Source organism: Ascaphus truei, chromosome 18 (assembly GCF_040206685.1).
Source record: "Ascaphus truei isolate aAscTru1 chromosome 18, aAscTru1.hap1, whole genome shotgun sequence".
NCBI classification, from domain to species: domain Eukaryota; kingdom Metazoa; phylum Chordata; class Amphibia; order Anura; family Ascaphidae; genus Ascaphus; species Ascaphus truei.
Genome location: NC_134500.1, coordinates 2,715,282 through 2,737,750, shown reverse-complemented (window position 1 = coordinate 2,737,750; position 22,469 = coordinate 2,715,282). Strand labels below are relative to the sequence as shown.

Sequence of the window (22,469 nt, the reverse complement as noted above, 5' to 3'; positions counted from 1 at the left end):
GTACAGACCCGTGGACCCTCTCAGAGAAAGCCGTTTCAGATCCATCCGTTTGAGCTTGGTCACGGATTCTGCATTGTGAAACTGGTCGTGTTTGTAAACCCCCCACACATGTTTACAATGGGAAGCGTGTGGTTTGTATTAATTGATGTGCAGTATGTGAGGACAGCTGATTATTGCAATCATTTGAAGCCTGCATCACTTCATGTCCAAGCCCCTAAATCAAATCATCCTCTTCAACGCCAGAAGGTTTACAGCACATTGCAAAGCACGTCAACCTTTTCCTTAGATACTAAAGAGAAGATACAGTATTCCTATTTTTATAATATCTTTAAAATCATCGGAACAAAAAAATTCCAACTGAACTTGGGTTCTTGTCCAAATTAATAAAACCACTACCGTCACGTTTCCCATCTGACCCTATTATTTGTTATTTTCCCCAATTCTGCTTATTGCGGCATGCACACAGTGGCATACATACTGTATGTATGTATATCTTTATTTATATAGCGCCATAGCAGTAATACACGTGACAATCATATAAATAACAAATAATGTAAATAACACATAATGAAAAGAAGTACTTCAGACATAAAAGTAACACTTAGGAACAATGTACAGAGGCAGTAGGAGGGCATTCTGGTAAGTGCGTCTGCAGGGGGCCAAGGTCGATGTATGAGGTGTTAATTATCAGCCACAGAGCTATTCATATGCTTCGTTAAGCAGGTGTGTTTTAAAGGTGGGTCTTAAAGGTGGATAGAGAGGGTGCTAGTCGGGTATTGAGGGGAAGGGCATTCCAGAGGTGCGGGGCAGTCAGCGAGAAAGGTTTAAGGTGGGAGAGGGCTTTGGACACAAAATGGGTAGAGAGAAGACATCCTTGAGCAGAACGCAAGAGTCAGGATGGTGCATAGCGAGAAGTTAGGGCTGAGTAGTAAGGAGGGGCAGAGGAGTGTAAAGCTTTAAAAGTGAGCAGGAGAATTGAGTGTGTGATACGGGATTTGATAGGAAGCCAGGAGAGGGATTTCAGCAGGGGAGACGCTGAGACAGATCTCGGAAAGAATAGAGTGATTCTGGCAGCAGCGTTTAGGATAGATTGTAGGGGAGACAGGTGAGAGGCAGGAAGGCCGGACAGCAGGAGGTTACAGTAATCAAGACGGGAGAGAATGAGGGCCTGAGTCAGAGTTTTAACAGTCGAGCAACAGAGGAAAGTGTGTATCTTTGTAATATTGCAGACTAAATAAATGCAGGATTTAGCTATCTTTTGAATTTGAGAGGAGAATGTGAGAGAGGAGTCTGTACTGTATACAGAGATGTTGCAGGAAACTGTGATCCAAGAACCCCAATGAAAACTATGTTTCACAAATCACACAAACCTAGACAATATCAGCTTCATTTATGGTAATTGAAATGGCTTACTGATGTCTCTCCCTCTCATTAACTTTCGCTCATGTAATTTTGATACCAGTTAATAATTATTGTCTCAGCAGAAGACAATAGGGCATCTCATACTATAGATTGAAAACAATGAAGGATGGCATTGTATTATTTAAGTCAATGCAGAATATAGAAAATAAGGTTATAGGCGACAATCTAATCTATTAGCTTGCACAGACATACACATTCTAACCCAATTTGCTGCTCCTTAATGTGTAATTTTTTTTTAATCAAAGTTCACTTTTATTTTCTACCCTATCCCATGATAGCATTTTCCACCAGTCATTAAAATCAATGTACAACCTGCCACTTCAGATGTGATTACCCTTTCCCTGAACTTTACAATACAGAACCTGCATTTTCCAAGCATTTGGTACAGCTGCTAAGATTCACTATCCAGTAGAATTGGGGCTGAAAGTAATAATGTACAATTAACCTAACAATATTGACTCATGCTATAGGGCAAGTTTATTAACTCCTTCCGTGCTGGAGGGGCCAGCAATGTTTTGCAACAGGGGTAGGCGTAAAACACAAATTGGTATGAAATGATTATCTATTACTGTTACTAATGGGTGATTTGAAAAATAATAATATGATTCTATATTATATAATTGCATTATACATATTGTTGCATCGTGTGCCACTTGTTTATCATGTTGCACTTTTACGTAATAAACCCACAAGAGAAATTGTCGGAAAGTCCAGATGTGCAGAAACCACCAAGCGTCCCATTAAAATACAGGATTGGTGTTCGCTGCATTCACAGCCTCGGCTGCATGTTCTGGCTCCAGAGAACAAAATGTACTGTAAATACTCAACCGTTCCAATCCCGAGTCCTGTTCCACAAGGTCGGTGAGGTCAGGGAATGTGAGCAGCAGCATGATAGCGTTAGTTCGGTCGGGAGTCTTTTCCTTTCTCCCCTTGAGTAGCTTTGTCAGTTCCTGTTCTTCTGGGCTTACGTTGTCTCTTCTTGTTGCTGCATTGATGCCTCTTCCTCCTCAGGTGTTTTACTACTGTCATTATAGTTACAGTTTGTTACCGCTCTGAAAACCCTGGGGGAGTCTTTGCCACGTTTAGTGTTTGCACGCCATGTGATGCAAGATGAGTGGTGGTCAGGGTGAGGATCCGCTTTGTCTTGTGATCTAGAGGTCATATTGATTAGGGCCATGAGGTTGCTCTAGGGCAGGCGTCTCCAAACTTTTCAGTACGAGGGACACATCGTTTATTCTACACATTTTCACGGGCCAAAGAAAAAAAATCTTTTTAAATTTTTTAATATATTTTATAAATGAATTAATACGTTTTATTTGGATCTTTTTGGCCCCCGGGACGTAGTTTGGAGACCCCTGCTCTAGAGCACAATTGATACAGTGTGTGTATTTTACATAACGCAGCATTGATTTTAATGCAAGAAACTGTTCCTTTTACCAGGTTGTGTGTCATATTGCTGATGCATAAGCACGGAAAAGAACAACCCTCATAACTATGAACCAGTGCCATGTTGCTATGGGCAAAGGACACAAAATATGGTATTTTTAATTTTTTTTGCAGTTATTAACATTTCTAAATTCTGAGTAAATGATCTCCTTCATGATATATAATATTATGCAGCCCTAATGGCAGTACTCTGATACCGTGTACAACGCCTCACTATGTACTATGCATGTGTTTAATAGTCTGCCTTATTAGTGCTGAAAGGGGGCTGGGGGTAGAGGTTATAGTTAAACATTGGATTGTTTGTGTTTCTCATATTCACTGTGCAAGAACTTTGGAAAATCGACTGAATGGGTCGCCTGTGAAATATGGAATCGATTTAACATCTAATTATTCTTTGAAATAAGTGTTCAACACTTTATCAATAATTCAGGGCACTGCATTGAGCAGCCCTTCTTTTCCTGTCAAAAAGGCCTACAAATCTTGAAGAAGTTATAAGATGCATCTCAGGGGATCTCTAAAAAGGCAGGTAGTTAACTGCCTCAGTGACGGATAATTCTGCACCTTACATCTGAGCCAGGAATCGCTAGGTCGGCTGGCTCTCAATGGGCTGAGAAAAGTCCCTAGAGCAGCCAAACATGTAACCAATATTTCAGAGAGAAGAAACATATGTACATTAATATTAGATCCATCCCTATTTTTGAGGACAGTTTGATCTTGTGGCAGTTTTCAGTATTAAACCCTTACTCCAAAAGAAATATATATCAAGAACAATACAGGAAACCAACTGGCTTTTCAAAATATATTCACCATTCTGATTTTACAATTCAATACAAATTATATACTGTATTAGGTTTTCCAATGAACTATCCCATATTAGCTCTTGTAGAGACAACATTATTTATATGGCGTGTTTTAACACATAACTAAAATAAACTTATATTGCTACTATATTGCTACTAAAAAGTAATCTCCCTCAAACATGTGTCAAATGTTTCTAAAGGCAGAGTTGTGTTATCAGCCAGACTGAGCTTATCACGACATTACAAAGCATACTATATCTCAGACCCCTGTGAGGCTGCTTCACTGTACAGCATATTAAAAACGGGCCAAATAGTTTTTCATGTCATATCTTGTGGGCTTAGATTTTGGAAATTAATGGATATATTCTGGAAGGGGATATTAGGTCCTTGTTTAAATACAAGTAGTCCTTTTATGATAAAGCCACCGGGGGCAGTATTATGGGTTATTCTTTTTCCCTAGCGCTGCATCTTTCCCTGTTCCTCTTCATTCTGGCCCCTAGTTCCACTGACATTCAGATACAATCTTGTTTTTTTTGTTTTGTATTCCCTTTGCACTATTTCTGTCCCCCTGTTTATGATCTTTGTCCCTTGCTATTGAATGCTGTTGCATTTAGCACTGCAGTTAATTGCAGCTTATTTTAGTTGTCCTGTTTTTTTTCCCTTAGCACTAGTGTGTCCTGTTTGTTATTTAAATACCATAGCTTTTTGGTGCAGCTCTACAGATTATTGGAGACTTCATTTGGTTTTCACTGTCTTGTTATTTTTGTGTTCTTTCAGTTTATATATATATATAAAACGGAAATAGCCGTTAGTCCAGTTGCGATAGTGCAGAATAAATGAGAACTTCACTATTAGGTGATACCTTTTTTACACCTGCTACAATACAGACAGAAAGAACCTACCACACGCATACCACTTGTGGCCACATACAACCCTACCCTAGAGGGAATACGAAAAATTTTTATCAAAGATCTGCAACCCATGCTGGCAGAGGATGTGGCATTAAAAGAAATCTTTCCCAAACCTCCCATTCTTGCGTCCCGCAAACCTCAAACCTCAAACAGAAATTAGTCAACAGAAAACTTCCTAACGAACTTAAAGACACTGATAATGGCACAAAACCGTGCAAAAACAAACGCTGCAAACTCTGCAAACATATATGCCAAGATCCCACAGCCAGTCACAACCATGGAACACTCAATGTTAACGGATCATACTGCTGCACATCCAGGAATGTTGTATATATGGTAACAACATGTGTTGTATGGTATATGGTAACAAATGTTACCAAGGATGCTACATTTGCGAAACCAGCCAAAAGCTTCAAGGCAGAATGAATATGCACAGACACTCTATACAACACCACGAAGAATGAAGATACTGCTCACCTGTGGGACATCACTTCTCACAGCCAGATCATTCCATAAATGATTTAAAAATCAAAATCCTCAATGGAATGTTTAAACGCACCCAAGAACGGAAAACATTTGAACTCAGAATGATAAGACTCTTTGACATCAAAACAAGAGGACTTAATGTGGATATGGGGTTTCTCACACACTATCACAATTGTCTGTAATAATAATAATAATAATAATAGCATGTTCTTGTATAGCGCTGCTAGTTTTTTACGTAGCGCTTTACAGGGACATTTTGCAGACACAGTCCCTGCCCCTTAGAGCTTACAAATCTATGTTTTTTGGTGCCTGAGGCACAGGGAGATAAAATGACATGCCCAAGGTCATAATGAGACAACACTGGGAATTGAACCAGGTTCAAACTCAGTACCAGTCTGTGTCTTTACTCACTGAGCCGCTCCTCCCATGTAACCATCCTGTCTGCTTCTCTGCCAATGTTCCTATCCACAACTCCCCCCCCCCCACAGCTCTCTCTATGCGTTTTGTCATGTTGCATGACTTCCTCAGGAGTCCCACAACGTGGCGAAACGCGTGGAGACGTGGTGACGTCATCTTAGATGGACGTGTGGGAGGAGGTCCTGAGTTCCCTGATACTCTCTTCAGCTGATCTGCCTTCACTTCCAGCAGTGTACTACACATAGAAGTATTCTGAGCATTGGATTCGCTGAAACGCTGCAGGACTCGTGGCAGGAGTTGCAAACAGCTACATCAGGTGCACAGTATCATTGTCCGAACTCCCCCCCGTCTCCCCGCTCCTGTAGATGACGCCCATTAGAGATTCTCTTCAATGTTTGTGTTATTTTAGCATCCTGTAAGTGTATCCCCTAGGGACACTTTCCTTTAAATAAATTCACCCTATTTGTACACAGTTACGCGCTATGGAGCTTGCGCTTTTTTGTGGAGAAGGCAGTCCCGTGGGGTCCAATGGCGGAGCACAGCTGTAGAAAAATGGGGGCTACAAACCAGTATGAGTAATTAAAAAGACTTTATTGTGTGGTCAGGGGGGAGTACAGGGTTACTCTGACGCGTTTGTCAAAGAGTAAATTTAATTTACTCTTTGACAAAGGGACTTGTTCCCGAAACGCGTCAGAGTAACCCTGTACTCCCCCCTGACCACACAATAAAGTCTTTTTAATTACTCATACTGGTTTGTAGCCCCCATTTTTCTACAGCTGTGCTCCGCCATTGGACCCCACGGGACTGCCTTCTCTACACACGCATCGGTGTGATGCACGCAACAAACAAAGATTGAGCGGCTACTCAAGTGAGTTCTCATCTGCACACTTCAAGATTGCCGATGGTATGTACATTTGTTTTACTGGGAGTTTCAACATGACCTTTATGGTATATATTTAGATCTGTTTGATCTCTTCAGCACAACTTGTACATTGCAATGCTTATACAGATATAGTGAGTATCACGTAGCATTTATTCAAGCTCTGTTTTCTTTGCCAAGTATTATTGCCTTCTGGATTACATATACATGCTCCATGTTGTAGCTGAGCCCTGAACACTGGGATCATATCCCTTAAACACAGCTTATGCGCTTCTTTGTGTTTTGTTCTTCTAGGTTTAGAGTGGGTGGCTGCACCCCTTTTTCCGAAGCAGCAGGGAGCTCCTGGGATCCTTGTGTTGTTGGGATCCTCCCCTCCTCTAAACCATCACTAAGTGGAGACATTTGGACTTTATCCTTTTTTTGGACTTTATATTGTTATGTTTATTGCATCTTTTGGTTATATTTACTATTAGAATATCGTAAAACAATAATAATATATATATATATATATATATATATATATATATATTCCCCATTGATTGCTATCCCTAAGGGAGAAGCGCAGGGACTCACTTTTTGTTTTGCACTATTAGAATATCACATTCACAATTTATGTGTTTATATTTTAGATTCACGTCACTTAGTAGCGCTACTTTTTTGTGTGTATATACTGTATATATATATATATACTGTACAGTACAGTAGTACAGTAGTAGTATAGTACAGTATATATACCGTATATATATTTCTGACCCCTGCCTTTTGTGGGTCTCCATGCTATGCCCGAGGGTTCCATATATCCTGATACAGACACAATGTAAATATAGTTTTATATAATCATGTAATTGTATTTATCGTATGTGCTACACTGAATGTAATGAGAATTTTGCTTCAAAATCCAATTTTGCCATATACAAATATTTGATTTAAGATTCAATTTCTGAACAGAATCTTTCAAAAGGCAAAATTATAATAATGAAGCAAAAAGACAACGGCTGGAATTGAATCAGTGCTGGTATCACACCCTAATCTGGCTTTAATTGCCATTTTCTTAACAGTTAGACAATTGGAAAACAATATCTTTATTTGCATTCCAGGTCCCCTAACTGCCACCCGAAGACATGGAGAATGTGTGCAGACGTGTGTATATTCACACACGTGTATTGTTCTGCTCGTATGATATCATGCATGTATGCAGTTCTTTTACAGAAAATTAAAACAACAAACAATAAGCGAAGACAGCGGACTTACAAGTCGTGCAGTTCCAGGTTCTGAAAAAGCTGCCATGATAAGGTCGTCAGTCGGTTCCCAGAAAGGTTTCTGCAGGGAAATGAGGGGGGGAGGGAGATCCAGCATTAAACCACATCATAAATAACCATTGTCTGACATGATTACCTATGGGGATATAACATGCAGTCGACAGAGAATAAGAATTGTTTATTACTTTCTCATATTTCTTATTCATTAGACAGGGTTAAAACGAGGAGTACATCCAAGCGTGTCCGGGACCTACCTCTGAGGAACCAACGTCAGACATTGTGCTGCAAACAGTTTTACCTTTCTGTTACTTACTGTCTACGTTTTCATTTCCAAATCACACGCAGCTTGCATTCTAAATACATTTGATTTAAATTAGAGAACTACAGTCTAATTTTGACATTCTGTACCTCACAACATCCGTGATTAAAAGTTCATGCGAGTTTGTTTCAGTGTAATGATCGGTGAACCCCGTCTTGCAAGAAAAGCGCGCACCTTATCCTAATACGCACAGGTCCTAACGCCTGATGCTACTGAAAGTCTGTGCTGAAGAGCAATGAACCTTCTCCATATCAGCGCCCAGAAATGTATTACATAAGCACATACAGTAAGTCAATCTTACAAAATACCATAGGATATGCTGTGGTGATCATAATACTGTATATACGAAACATTGCTTAGTTTTTCTGTTGAAATAATAACAAAAGTAAATTCAGTATGTGTTAATAATGTTAGATCTACAAGCATCCTTTGCTCAAATTTGTACATTTGGTGAAGTTAGCATTTTTGTTGTTGGCGAAAACTTGGCCAAGATTTGAAACTTTGCCACATGTCGCTAAATGCAAAGAGTGATTATCTAGACACCAATGTTCACAAACATTCACGTACTGTACATAATGATGGTATGCTCATTTGTAAATCTTTAAATTAACAAAATAGTTAACATCTATAGTTAATAAGACATCTTAGCCCACTTGTTGTAAAAGGATTTCCATTGTTTAGAAAATGTTTTGCCTGCTTCCAATCTTAAAGAGTAGTTTATCCAAAAAAAAAAGCCTTAGAAAATCTAAGTAAGGTCGGTCAGGAGGAGGAATGTCTTTCTGCCCCCGCTTTTTATCCTTAAAGTATAAAAGTTTTTTAGTTTTTTTTATTTAAAAGAAAAAAAATCACAATGAAATAAGTGACAAAGGAGGGAGAGGGAGTATCCCTTATTTCCCACTTCCTCTGAACATCCATGAACGCCAGATATCCCTCTTGCAAACACTGTATATAATATTGTGTTTCCCTATTTCTGCCGTACCCGATGAAGGATCCTTGGAGCGTGTAACATATCAACTACTTGCTGGCCCAATAAAAGGTATCACCCTCCCCCCCGCCCCCTCTCCCTCCCCCCTGCCCCCCTCTCCCTCCTTTGTTACTACATGGAAGAGAGAACAAACACAGTGACCCATCCTTCTTTGCTTACTACGGAATAAATTCTAGCAGCAAAAAGTCCAGGAACCCAACCAACCCAGCTGGGGGAACTGATTATCCCATTTACTAAAAATATCCAATTCCAGTATCCACAATCAGTAAGGTACATTATCGGTGATAAAGAGGGTTTGTAGCTAAGAGATGATGAATACACAAAGACCGCATTCATTATCCTGGTTCTGAGAAAGTGACAGATGCATAGCCATTAGCCAACAGCTACTTGCACGAACGTACGGAGTATAACAAAGAAGTCACGATTTATCTGCAGCAGTATCATGTCAGAGGAGTATCATCACCTGCTAAAGTTCAGAGAAGAAAATCAACCACAGAACTGCCAAGTATGGTAAATTGCTATGAGACATACTTTGATATATGCAGATTAAATTGTTTTCTTGGTCTGCAAGATTTCTCTTCTGCCTTAATTTATTTTCCAAAGTATTTTTGAATTCCCTAGATCAATGCAGAAATAGTTGTGGCAGAGTAAGTATGCCCCACAATGGTGCATATAACACAATATTCCATCTGTAATCTCTTCCAATTACTGTTATCATGTCTCCTTGAAAACAGATTCCAAATACCTAGGAAACCTTCGCAATCATCTTATTCCCTTTAATAGTTCTTGAGACTTACAAAGACAAAACATATTTTTTCCGCTCTTCTAAAATGCAATATATCCCAGTTCTATTTACTATATTCAGTAAAGATTGTGAAAACTGTATATTTGATTGAAAGTGTCCAGGGTAACATGCAATAGTGTCCCCTATACCAGGGGTGCTCAATCTTTCCCTGCTGCACCCCCCTGCCTGCTCGTGCCCTCCCCCTCCCCCCCTTACCTTGTCTCCGGCTCTCGGCGTCAAATGGCACTGCAGGTCACGTGCCATGGCAACATGACATCATGTGACCCAGCGGCGTCATTTGATGCCACGTTGCCATGGCGCCACGTCGCCGAAGACAAGGTAAGTGAAGTTGCAGAGGCCTCAAGCGATCCCCCGGCATTAATTTAAATGCCTTGGGGGAAGAGCACTGGGCCTCTGCAAGCACCGCGCCCCCAGTACCCCAGTTTGCGCACCCCTGCCCTATACTAAAGTCTCGCATCGTGGGGCAGATTAAGTGAAATTATTATTATTTTGCTATGAGTGACAGAGACAGGCTGCAAGCGGATTTAAACGTGAGCTAAGGAGAGAGTATTAAAAGCTAAGGAGAGAGTATTAAAAGCTAAGGAGAGAGTATTAAAAGCTAAGGAGAGAGTATTAAAAGCCTTCTGGTATTTACCTACTGGAGAGAACTTTGCTTTCTCTAACAAAAAAATGTATCTTCAGTTGTGCTGGTCAGGTAGCTCTCAATGTCCCCCTGTGTATCCTCTCTCCTATCGGGAACTGTATCAGAATGGCAGAAATACATGCATAGTAAAACACATGGACGACAAAAGCAAGGTTTTTAAACACCAAAATGAAGCATGACCTCACTCAGGTGATGAAGTAGTTAAGCTTTATCAAGTGAAACTATACATATGATACTGCATACCTTTCTGAAGTCAGTAAAAGCAATCTCTTACTTCCAGCAGCCTGTTTCTCTGCTGTGTTTGTGTGTTTGTGAGTTTGTCACAACTGTCTGTGAGAATGCGGGAGGGGGGCATGAATCATTAAGTTACAAATGTAATTGTATTTTGTGTTGCAGTGTACACCATAGTATACTGTCTTTTGGGTAATTGAAGTTCTATATTTCTACTCCGGTATAAAAAATATTTGAATGATATGTAAAGGTGGAAGAAGCCTGACGTTGGAGAGCGTGGGATGGTACTTCGTAGGAGGTACTGCATACAAAGCTGCTTTCAGCATTACTGGTCAGCCAGGTCCTGGGCCTCGTTGGGGTCAGGCCTCTCTGAAGTCAGGCCTTGCAAGCTTCTCTGGGGTCAGGCCTCGCTGGGGACAGGCCTCGCTGGGGACAGGCCTCGCAGGTCTCACTGGGGTCAGGCCTCGCTGGAGTCAGGCCTCGCTGGGGTCAGGCCTCGCTGGGGTCAGGCCTCGCTGGGGTCAGGCCTCGCTGGAGTCAGGCCTTGCAAGCTTCGCTGGGGTCAGGCCTCGGTGGAGTCAGAGCTTGCAATCTTCACTGGAGTCAGGCCTCACTGGGGTCAGGCCTCGCTGGGGTCAGGCCTCGCTGGGGACAGGCGTCGCAGTCAGACACAGCTGATTATACTCAAATGCTTCTAAAGTGCAGTTTTTAAGAAAAATTCTGCCTGTGTTTTGGGAGAAGAACGTCTTCTTCATTACATAGCATATGCAGGGAGAGTATATGCCTGGGTTGGATCTTCTACCACGGGGTCTGTCTCATTTAATAAAAATGCTTCTTCCTCTATCCTATTCTACTGAAGTTGCTACTTTAGGTAAAGAACAGTTGTAAAATGTCACACAGCCTTAAGTTCAAAGCATCACTTTCTGTGCCATCCGTCCCTGCACCTCTGAACAGGAGCTAATCTCAGTAGGACAGAGATAATTTGTAGGTGGCAGGAGATAAATAGCGAATGCAAAATGTAGCTGCTACAGCAAGTGCGCTCCGATAAAACCAGGCAGCAGAATTCCTCATAGTACCGTATTAACAAATTGAGATGAATTGGTTCTCTTATCTTGCAATTTAAAAATTAGCCATTTCGCATAATTTTGTGTGAAATGAAATCGCTGGAACAGAAAGCTGTGATGCGTTAGGTAAACATACTCTCAGCATTTCCTGTGTGCTGGAAGTATACAGAGGTGCTTTTATGCCAATTAAAACATCCCATCGGTCCCAACAAGAGACGTGACCGCTGGCACGATATATGACGGCACGCTGCGCCGACACAATGAGGCCTACATATAGCTTGGTTGAAAGCAATTTTGTTGTAAAAGTGACACGCAGAAGTGTAACAAATGAATTTGTCTTGTCGCGCCAATCTGTTCAACCGGATTCTGATGTGTCGTGCGGCAGGTTCGTCAACGGTTCACTGAGAATAAAATGGCGCTAGGGGTGGGGTTAGAGGCGGGGTTTGGAAGTTGTTTGTGGCGAACATATGCAAATGATATGTATAATAACAATTGCAAGTATGCGCTACTTTGGTACGCCGTAAACACATCAAAGTTCTCAAGTTTTTCTTGGCATAAAAAAAAAAGACAATTGCCAGTAGACGCAAACAATTCTTCATGTATTCATATGTATGGACATGAATAATGACAGGCCAGCTTATGCTGTGAATGAGTTTAAGTGATAAATTGATTTTTTAATGCAATGTGCTCTTTCAATTGATTTTCAACATAGGCTTCAAAGTGTTTGTAGTCCATCTAGCACCGAAGAGGTTAAATGCGATGGAAAATATCCTTTCAGTTCAGGGAGCTAAACATGGGTAAAACTAAAAATATGCAAATGTGTACTCATGGATCGCTCTGCTAACCATTTATTGTATAGAAATAGCCAAGGTTTTTAAGGCACAACAAAGATATATTTTCTTGTCTTAACAGCAACAAATGCAATTATTATAAATGCACTTTAACAGAACACAATGAAAACTCAATTTTAAGAGCACATGTAACCGTCATCCTATCATATATTGATGGAGTCAGAGAAAGCTATTTGCAGAATACAAGTAAAACTAGAAATCGCCTAAGAGCCTCACCGCGCATTACCATGAAAACATGAATACAACTGTTGTTATGCGACAAAGAACACGCCTTAGTTACGCAAATATGCTATCCCGATGTTCACACTTACGTCCGAAGGTTTTCAAAGTTATTTTGTGAAATTTTTGGCACATTTTGCTTTAATTGAGCATCTTTCGCTAAACGGTTTCTCATTGCCTAAAGATTAGCAAAATGTATCTGATATTTTTGCCATTTTTCTGCAATATTTAAGGTAAAACAGCATATAAAGGATCATGTAACCTTCAGCCAATGTTTTTTGTGAAGCTTGCCAAAAATAAAATGCAAATTTTTCCTGTGGTTAGGAATAGTAACGAAAATTTTGCTTATCTCTATATTAATCATATAGAGTATTTATAGTACTATAGTAATTTCAAAAAAGGACAATCAATGAAAACAATTGTTATGACAGCAAATCAAATGTTAGAGCTTTGATTTATCACCGTTTCAGAATGTTAATCTGTTTTAATTCAACATTTGCATAAATGATGTTTGCCTGATTGTGATAGAAATGTTTGATGTCTGAATGACCAGTGATAAGGGAGGCTGTGATTTACTATCAATCTGTACATTTTATACATGTGTAACGGGTATTCCCCCACCCAATCGCAGATATTGTGTAGGTGAAAGGAACATATATTGTTACTCAGGTGTGGTGCGTTACCTGTTGGCTCACAGGAGGGCTGAGCTTCCGCCACGGGGAACCTGGGGCAATTATACTAGGGTACTCACTTACAACGATGCAGCGCCTCCACCTGCGATGGCTCCCACCAGAGGGGGAGTGGTTCCTCGCAGGACAATCACAACAATCAATACTCATACACAGATGTATAATAACTAATACTATTTACTTAGGTTAGAACAGAATATAACACATCATGACGGGTATCACATAACCGGTGTCCCTCTCACGAGGAGACACTAACTGCGACGTCCAGCAGGACGCTTCCCCAACACCAGGTGATCCCACCCAGTGTCCAAAGAACCCCACCCAATGTCCCGCACTCTTGCAGACAGAGTCAATGGGTGACTGCGCAGTCACTATTTAAGCTAAGGGCCCGTGGGTGCACTTGTGTAGTAGATAGTACCTGCCGAGCACTCCCGCGCTCGGATCTCCAACGGACTTCACAAAGGATCAGTTGTAGGATGGCGTCATCTGATCCCCAACCGTCCTCCGTGCATGCGGACCGCCGAGGGCGATCCCACCCTGAAACAGTCTCTGTGGACCCCAACGTGGGTCCGAACCTCTTAGCAGGAACCGCAGCGTCTGCTGTGTCCCTGTCTAATCTAAGTGGCACTAACGTGACAGGAATCCTAACCTAGGGCCTGTCCCTGTAGTGCAGCAACCTGTAGTGGCTTGGGGAACTCCTATGGGCCTGCAGGGGTAATGACCTATCCCACTCCCCTAACTACTCAAGTCCCTTCAGCCTCACTAAACGCTAACAGCCAATGTGCTGCGCAACAAGGTGCCTGCCTGCCTGCCAGACCTCATAGCACTGACCGCTGTGACTCTGACAAGGCAGCACTCTACACTAAGGGCAGCGTCCCTATCTTGGGCCTCTCTCAGTAATTAACCCACTAAACTAGTGGGGAGTTGGGGCCTACCTGGGGTGTGGGTACCTATATGGGGCAGGAGCTGCACTCGCTCCCCGCACCCTTCCTTCCCTCACAGCTCCCTGACTCCAACTCTCTGTAACCTTCCTTTCCCAGCTCCCACTAATGTAAGTGACAGGGTCCCTAACCTGAGGGCTGCCCCTGGCAACACTCACCTTACTGGGGAGCTGAGCTATCTCTGGCCCTGGGGGTACTGGCCTAGTACAGGGAGTCCCTGACTCCTGTACCCTACCTCCTTCCCTGGGCTGCTCCGGTCTCTCACTGACTAGTGTGCTCCAACTAACAAAAACCCTGTCTGCACACAACATTGTTGCAACTCTGCAGCATGAGAATCTGCCAGCTCTATTGGCTTCAATGCTGCCTGTGACAAAGGTGAAAGTGCAGTCCCTAGAGGCTGCTGGGAATTGTAGTTCTTGGTACAGCTCTTTTCTATGGGGACCGCGTGCGCGATCTTTACTGCGCCTGGGCGAAGCTCGCCATCCCTTTCCCCCACTGCCACAGGGGTAAGACAGGGGCAAAGGAAGATCAGGGGAACCGGGGGTGACCCCCTTACACATGTTTTGGGCAAGATTTAAAAACCTGAAGTTTGGAATTATTTATTTTTTGTTTGTTTGTAAAACACTTTATACACCCCCCCCCCACCCTCCCCCACCCCCCACTCCTCCCCCACCTCCCTCCTGTCCTCCCCCCCCCTACTCCTCCTCCCCCCCCGTCCTCCCTCCCCTCCTCCCCCCCCACTCCTCCTCCTCCCCCCCACTCCTCCACCCCCCCCCCCACTCCTCCTCCCCACCCCCAATCCTCTTGTACAGAGATCTGTCTTTTACAACAAATGAAGAAATAAACACAACAGTAACAAAAACTTGTTGAAAAGACTAAACGGCGACATCCAATCGCAACACGAGGCCGTCCCGTTCACGCGTTTTACTTTCCTCATTTTCCAGGTTGTTTTGATCGGTTTCTGGAACATTAAATACAGCCGTATTACCTGTATATTTGTGTAACCCCCTCATTATTGGGGTTACTATAAAGGGTTAAAGGAGCATCCTAGCCACCCACCCTGGGGATGGTGTTCTGCCAATCACCAGGCAGGAGCTTAGCCCCGCCCCTTTCCTGCCCAGAGACAAGAGAAATGAGCAGGAGGATTCTGGGGCAGTTAGTGACAGAGAGTGGCAGGGAGAGACAGTTAGTGACAGGGAGGGGCAGTTAGTGGCAGGGAGAGACAGTTAGTGACAGGGAGGGGCAGTTAGTGGCAGGGAGAGACAGTTAGTGACAGGGAGGTACAGTTAGTGACAGGGAGGGACAGTTAGTGACAGGGAGGGACAGTTATTGACAGGGAGGGGCAGTTAGTGACAGGGAGGGACAGTTAGTGACAGGGAGGGACAGTTAGTGACAGGGAGGGACAGTTAGTGACAGGGAGGTACAGTTAGTGACAGGGAGGGACAGGGAGTGACAAGGAGTGGGGAGAGAGCAGAGAGAGAGAGACAGGCTGGAGTGGGGAGAGCAGAGAGAGAGACAGGCTGGAGTGGGGAGGGAGCAGAGAGAGAGAGAGACAGGCTGGAGTGGGGAGAGAGCAGAGAGAGACAGGCTGGAGTGGGGAGAGAGCAGAGAGAGACAGGCTGGAGTGGGGAGAGAGCAGAGAGAGAGACAGGCTGGAGTGGGGAGAGAGCAGAGAGAGACAGGCTGGAGTGGGGAGAGAGACAGGCTGGAGTGGGGAGAGAGCAGAGAGAGACAGGCTGGAGTGGGGAGAGAGCAGAGAGAGAGAGAGACAGGCTGGAGTGGGGAGAGCAGAGAGAGAGACAGGCTTGAGTGGAGAGAGAGCAGAGAGAGAGACAGGCTGGAGTGGGGAGAGAGCAGAGAGAGAGAGACAGGCTGGAGTGGGGAGAGCAGAGAGAGAGACAGGCTGGAGTGGGGAGAGAGCAGAGATAGAGAGACAGGCTGGAGTGGGGAGAGCAGAGAGAGAGACAGACTGGAGTGGGGAGAGAGCAGAGAGAGACAGACTGGAGTGGGGAGAGAGCAGAGAGAGAGAGACAGGCTGGAGTGGAGAGAGAGCGAGACAGGCTGGGAGGGGGAGAGAGCAGAGAGAGAGAGACAGGCTGGAGTGGGGAGAGAGCAGAGAGAGAGAGAGAGAGAGGCTGGAGTGGGGAGAGCAGAGAGAGAGAGAGAGACAGGCTGGAGTGGTGAGAGAGCAGAGAGAGAGACAGGCTGGAGTGGGGAGAGAGCAGAGAGAGAGACAGGCTGGAGTGGGGGGAGAGCAGAGAGAGAGAGAGAGAGAGGCTGGAGTGGGGAGAGCAGAGAGAGAGAGAGAGAGAGGCTGGAGTGGTGAGAGAGCAGAGAGAGAGAGAGAGAGAGAGAGAGAGAGACAGGCTGGAGTGGGGAGAGAGCAGAGAGAGAGACAGGCTGGAGTGGGGAGAGAGCAGAGAGCGAGACAGGCTGGAGTGGGGAGAGAGCTGAGAGAGAGAAACATGCTGGGAGGGGGCGAGAGCAGAGAGAGAGAGACAGGCTGGAGTGGGGAGAGAGCAGAGAGAGAGAGACAGGCTGGAGTGGGGAGGGAGCAGAGAGAGAGAGAGACAGGTTGGAGTTGGGAGAGAGCAGAGAGAGAGACAGGCTGGGAGGGGGAGGGGGGAGCAGAGAGAGAGAGACAGGTTGGAGTTGGGAGAGAGCAGAGAGAGAGACAGGTTGGAGTTGGGAGAGAGAAGAGAGAGAGACAGGCTGGGAGGGGGAGGGGGGAGCAGAGAGAGAGACAGGCTGGAGTGGGGAGAGAGCAGAGAGAGAGAGACAGGTTGGAGTTGGGAGAGAGCAGAGAGAGAGACAGGCTGGGAGGGGGAGGGGGGAGCAGAGAGAGAGACAGGCTGGGAGGGGGAGGGGGGGAGCAGAGAGAGAGAGGCTGGGAGGGGGGGGGGGAGCGGGCTAAATGCTCCCAGGCAGGTACCCAATGTGCACCTACATCCAGAGGGGGTAGCGCTACCTCACACTTGTGTGGGAATTGCTGGGACAGGACACCAGGGACACCAGGGGCGTTGGTGCCATAGCACCCTCAGTACTTTGGGTGTATACTGTGGGTACAGTTATTGACCTTATTGTATGTGTTAGTGTGTACAGTAAAGCTTTGTTATGGTGTGGTGTATTATTCTTTACTGTGTATCAGTTCCTGTGAGGGGATATCCCGCCCCCGCTGGGATCCCTCATAGGCGGAGGCGCTGCACGCGAGGAGAAAGCGCTCACCCCAGGCTCCCAGAGGCGGAGGCTTAGGCCTCCTGTGAGCAGACAGCAGCGCGCGTAGTTCCCTTACGCATAGGGAAAGAAGAGAGAGAGAAAGCGCCACAGCACACACTAAAAAAAGGCCTCAGCTGAGGCAGGTGTGGTGCACGGTAAAGGGTAAATAGTTAGTCTGTAAGGATCCCTAGAGATCCAATATACCGGCACAGCACAAGTGATAATCACAAAAAATGGTTTATTGGGTCCAAAATGCACACATATGCCCAACGTTTCGTTTTTTGACCCAATAAACCATTTTTTGAGATTATCTAGACTGTGTGTGAATATATATATATATATATATATATATATATATCTCAAATTAAAAGATCACTTGTGAGCACATTCACATGTCTTAGGCAGGTCTGCAACCCTGCCTTTCACCATTATCCCCAGCATACAGTGCTTCCACTGCAGCAAGGGATTCTGGGAAATAACATGCAAATGAGCACACGTGTCACCTTTTGTCTGAAAAACCATTGTTACAGGGAGCCCATATAAGCTAATGCTCGCTGTTAACACAACTTTAAAGCACAGCATGGGAATCAGATGCAAAGCCAGAGAAACCATGTGTGCTCATTTGCATGTCATTTCCCAGAATCCCTTGCTGCAGTGGAAGCACTGTATGCTGGGGATAATGGTGAAAGGCAGGGTTGCAGACCTGCCTAAGACATGTGAATGTGCTCACAAGTGATCTTTTTATTTGCTATATGCAATACGGTGGAGGTTTCTTGTTGCCTTTTTCACCACTATATATATATATACACACACACCCACATATAATTCTAATGTCAAATCATACCTATGGGCCATAAGGCTTACAATCTAATACCAGGACCAAAGCACATAGCGGTAATGCAGCATAGATGTGTGAGATGTTACTCATCTGGTGACTTTCCTAAATGTTCTGAATTCCATTTCTCCAAAACGTGTCAGTAAGTGATTGTGTCCCATTAGAAGTGACATCTTCAGCTACATTAAAACAATGCTAGGAAACAGCAAGATAAAACTATAACAGCAGCTGCCTGAAGGTACTGTAAGGTGACCTCTGGGTGAATTATGGTAACTCCCAGCCCACCAGGTGCCAAAAATACATGTTAAACTGTTTGAGGTACAGTAGTAAGCTCGGTGTTAACCTAAAATTACAGCCAAAAGTTAACGTGCCAAAATAAAATGCATGGATCAGTGAGTTATGCTTCCAGTGGTCATTGTATACCATAACTCTTCCCCCATATTGCTCTCCGTAACAACAGTTTATATCTTTATGATGGAATAAGAAGAAGTAGCTAAGTTATTATGGTAATGAGTGACTGAGCGATGGAAGTCACTGAACCATAATAAACTGCTCCTGAAAACCATAACTGATAATACACAAGTCAGGACATTATGCTTTCTTATATCATCATACAGAACAGTCGCAATTTATTCTTATGACCCCACATCAATAAATATGGGATATCATTTATGAGGTAATAACAATAGAGAAAGAGGTGCAAACACATCTCTTTAAATGTGTTTGTGTGTGGGGGGAGAGGGTTGTTATGTGTTTTTAATAGGAGCGTGCATCATGCTATGTAATATACTGTGGACCAGGAGTGGCCAACCAGCTCCAATCCTCAAGACCCCCCAACAGGTCAGGTTTTAAGGAGGGTGAATCGGGGGGGAGTGATTGAGGGCGAGTATGGGAGGATTGAGGGTGACGAGGAGGGGGGGTATTAAGGGAGGAGGACAGGCGGTTTGAGGGGGGAGTAGGAGGGGAGGATTGAGGGTGAGGAGAGATGGGATTGAGGGCGAGGAGAGATGGGATTGAGGGTAAGAAAGCGGGGGGATTGAGGGTAAGGAGGAGGTGGGATTGTGGGTGAGGAGGAGGGGGTTAAGGGTGAGCAGGAGGGGGGATTGTGGGTAAGGAGGGGGTTATTGAGGGTGAGTGTCACGGGAGACCAATTCCAGGGATCAACTCCCCAGACAGAAACACAAGAATTTATCAAATTAATTTATTGGAAAGAGAAATATCTATACATATAAACAGACAACACATACCCAACAGGGGAAACTGGGGATACCCTGCAGATATAGCCGCAGGGACCTCCTTGCAGAGATTGCCCCTGCCCTCCTTCTTCCCTGCAGTGCCCTCTGAGACAGGACCAGGCCTGGCCCCAGCACTGGAGCTGACACTGCAGCTGGGACCCCCACTGTGGCCTTTCCCTATAACAGTTTCATGGAACTAATGTTACGTTTCATTTCTACCCACCAATCGGGGGCTGGGCAGGTAAGCAGCACCTGGCCCTGAATGTTGCAATGTTGTGGGGTTAGTGTATAAAAAGGTGGGGAGGTAGACCCCTAGTAAGACTGAAGGAGTGGCAGTAGCTGTTAGGTGAAGCAGTGGCAGTAGCTGTTAGGTGAAGGAGTGGCAGTAGCTGTTAGGTGAAGGAGTGGCAGTAGCTGTTAGGTGAAGGAGTGGCAGTAGCTGTTAGGTGAAGGAGTGGCAGTAGCTGTTAGGTGAAGGAGTGGCAGTAGCTGTTAGGTGAAGGAGTGGCAGTAGCTGTTAGGTGAAGGAGTGGCAGTAGCTGTTAGGTGAAGCAGTGGCAGTAGCTGTTAGGTGAAGGAGTGGCAGTAGCTGTTAGGTGAAGGAGTGGCAGTAGCTGTTAGGTGAAGGAGTGGCAGTAGCTGTTAGGTGAAGGAGTGGCAGTAGCTGTTAGGTGAAGGAGTGGCAGTAGCTGTTAGCTTGGGCTTTTACCTGCAGCTCCAGGTTGCTGTACCAGTGGTGATTCCAGCTGCAGTGTCAGCTCCAGTGCTGGGGCCAGGCCTAGAGTCCTGTCCCAGAGGGCACTGCAGGGGAAGGAGGGCAGGGGCAATCTCTTCAAGGAGGTCCCTGCGGCCAGTTCTGCAGGGTATCCCCGGTTTCCCCTGTTGGGACAGCGTTGTCTGTTTATATGTATAGTTGTGGATATTTCTCTTTCCAATATATTAATTTTTAGAAACTCTTGTGTTTCTGTCTAGCGAGTTGATCCCTGGAGTGAAAGTCCTGGTCTCGTGACACTCAAACTCAGTCACCCCCTCCACACCCACAATCCCCCCTCCTCACCCTCAATCCCTCCCTCCTCCTCACCCTCAATCCCCCCTGCCTCCTTACCCTCAATCCCCTCTCCACCTCCACCTCTCTGTCAGGGTCTCCTAGACATCCTGCTCTTGGCCATAGTTCCTTTCTCTGTCCACCAGGTGTGCTGCTGGTTTCTGTCCACCAGGTGTGCTGCTGGTTTCTGTCCGCTCTGGGGTTCCTTTGTCTGTCTCCTCTTGCTGCTCCTGTCCTCTGTCCTTATAGTTTCCTGTTCCTCCCTTGCCTTTGTTTTGTGATCTTGGCTCCTGTTGCTGCCCTGATCTGACCTGACCTGTACCTATCGTCCTGATTACTTATCAAAGGCCCTTGCCTATGATCTGGCTTGTCCCTGATCTCCGATCTCAGTCCCTGCTCCCTAGTTTCAGCTGCTGCTCCCCTGCCCTGCTTTCCTGTTGCCGACCCCTGCCTGGACCCCAACTATCCTGCTTGCTGCCTGCCACTGAACCCTGCATGTGACCCTGATGATCCTGCTTGCTGCCTGCCACCGAACCCTGCTTGTGGCCCTGACGATCCTGCTTGCTGCCTGCCACCGAACCCTGCTTGTGACCCTGACGAACCTGCTTGCTGCCTGCCACCAAACCCTGCTTGTGACCCCAACAATCCTTGACTGCTCCCAGCTGTTCCGGCCACAGAGGTCCTACCCGCTCTAAGAATCTCCCCGTGACACCCTCTCTCCCCCCACCACATCCCCACCTCTCTTCACCCCCCCACATCCCCACCCCTCTCTCCCCCGCCCCACATCCCTCTCACCCCCACTTCTCTCTCCCACTCCCACCTCTTTCCCCTTCCCACACCCCACCTTTCTCCCCCCATGCTCCTAACCCACTCCCCATCCACCAAAACACATACTAAGCCTCCTCACTCCCAATATACACTACCCCTCCACCCCAGATACACATAACCCCCTACACCCCAAATACACATGATAATAACAACCCCCACCCAACCCCCATACAACTTTCTTGGGGGAGGCCTCTGATCACGTGGATGACTGTGGAAGCAGGACCAATTCCCGGTGGACCGGGCTGGTGCTGTGTCACTAAGCGCCTACCCCGCAGCTGTCAGGAAGCCGAGCCTCCCTCCCGCTGCCACTGGGCAGCTCCTCTGGTACCCCCATTCGCCACATGTGGTGAGTGACGAATGTATTGGACACTACTGCTCTAGAGCGACAGAAACTAATATCATAGCCCCTTCCCCTATTCTCTCCAGGGGCTTCTTGGGGGCAAACCATTAAGGTCAGATACAAAAGTATTTTCTATTATTTGTTTACAATGACATGAATGTTTTGCTTCGTTTCTTTTTCTTTCCTTTCCATGTTCACATTTTTCAAGGGGAATTGACAAAATGTTGTTTTTTTTTGTTTTTGAGGGATAACCGATGTTGTATTCTCCCTTGATTGTTGAGGCTTGAGGCTCATGTACTTTTCATATTAAACTCATGTAGAGCAGAGGGGGCGAGTTCAACTCTTGAGACCTCACTAGTGGGAAAATAGAGATTTATTTTATTTCGTTTGAATTTTAAGTCACCCCTCTTCTAAGCGGGAACATATTTTCACAAGATAAAATGTTACAATGCCATTGAAATTATCGATTTACAAGGGTTATCAAGTCTCCGTTGCACTGACAGGGTTAAAGAAAGTTGTTGTTTTTTTACATTAAGCAAGGAGTTTGAGGGGAAAATTACATTTCCAGGGAGCCAAGGAAATTTCAGCCTTTCAATATCACT

General features: G+C 45.1%; 1 protein-coding gene across 9 annotated transcripts in view; it reads right to left on the bottom strand.

Annotated features, from left to right (window-relative positions):
• Window positions 1–22,469, bottom strand: part of NTRK3 (neurotrophic receptor tyrosine kinase 3) — a 420,101-nt gene that overhangs the window by 245,829 nt on the left and 151,803 nt on the right. For all 9 annotated transcript variants that reach the window (XM_075575194.1, XM_075575195.1, XM_075575196.1 and 6 more), the window contains one exon: window positions 7,614–7,682. In XM_075575194.1, coding sequence (XP_075431309.1) covers window positions 7,614–7,682 — 69 coding nt within the window. The remainder of the gene's footprint in view (window positions 1–7,613; window positions 7,683–22,469) is intronic.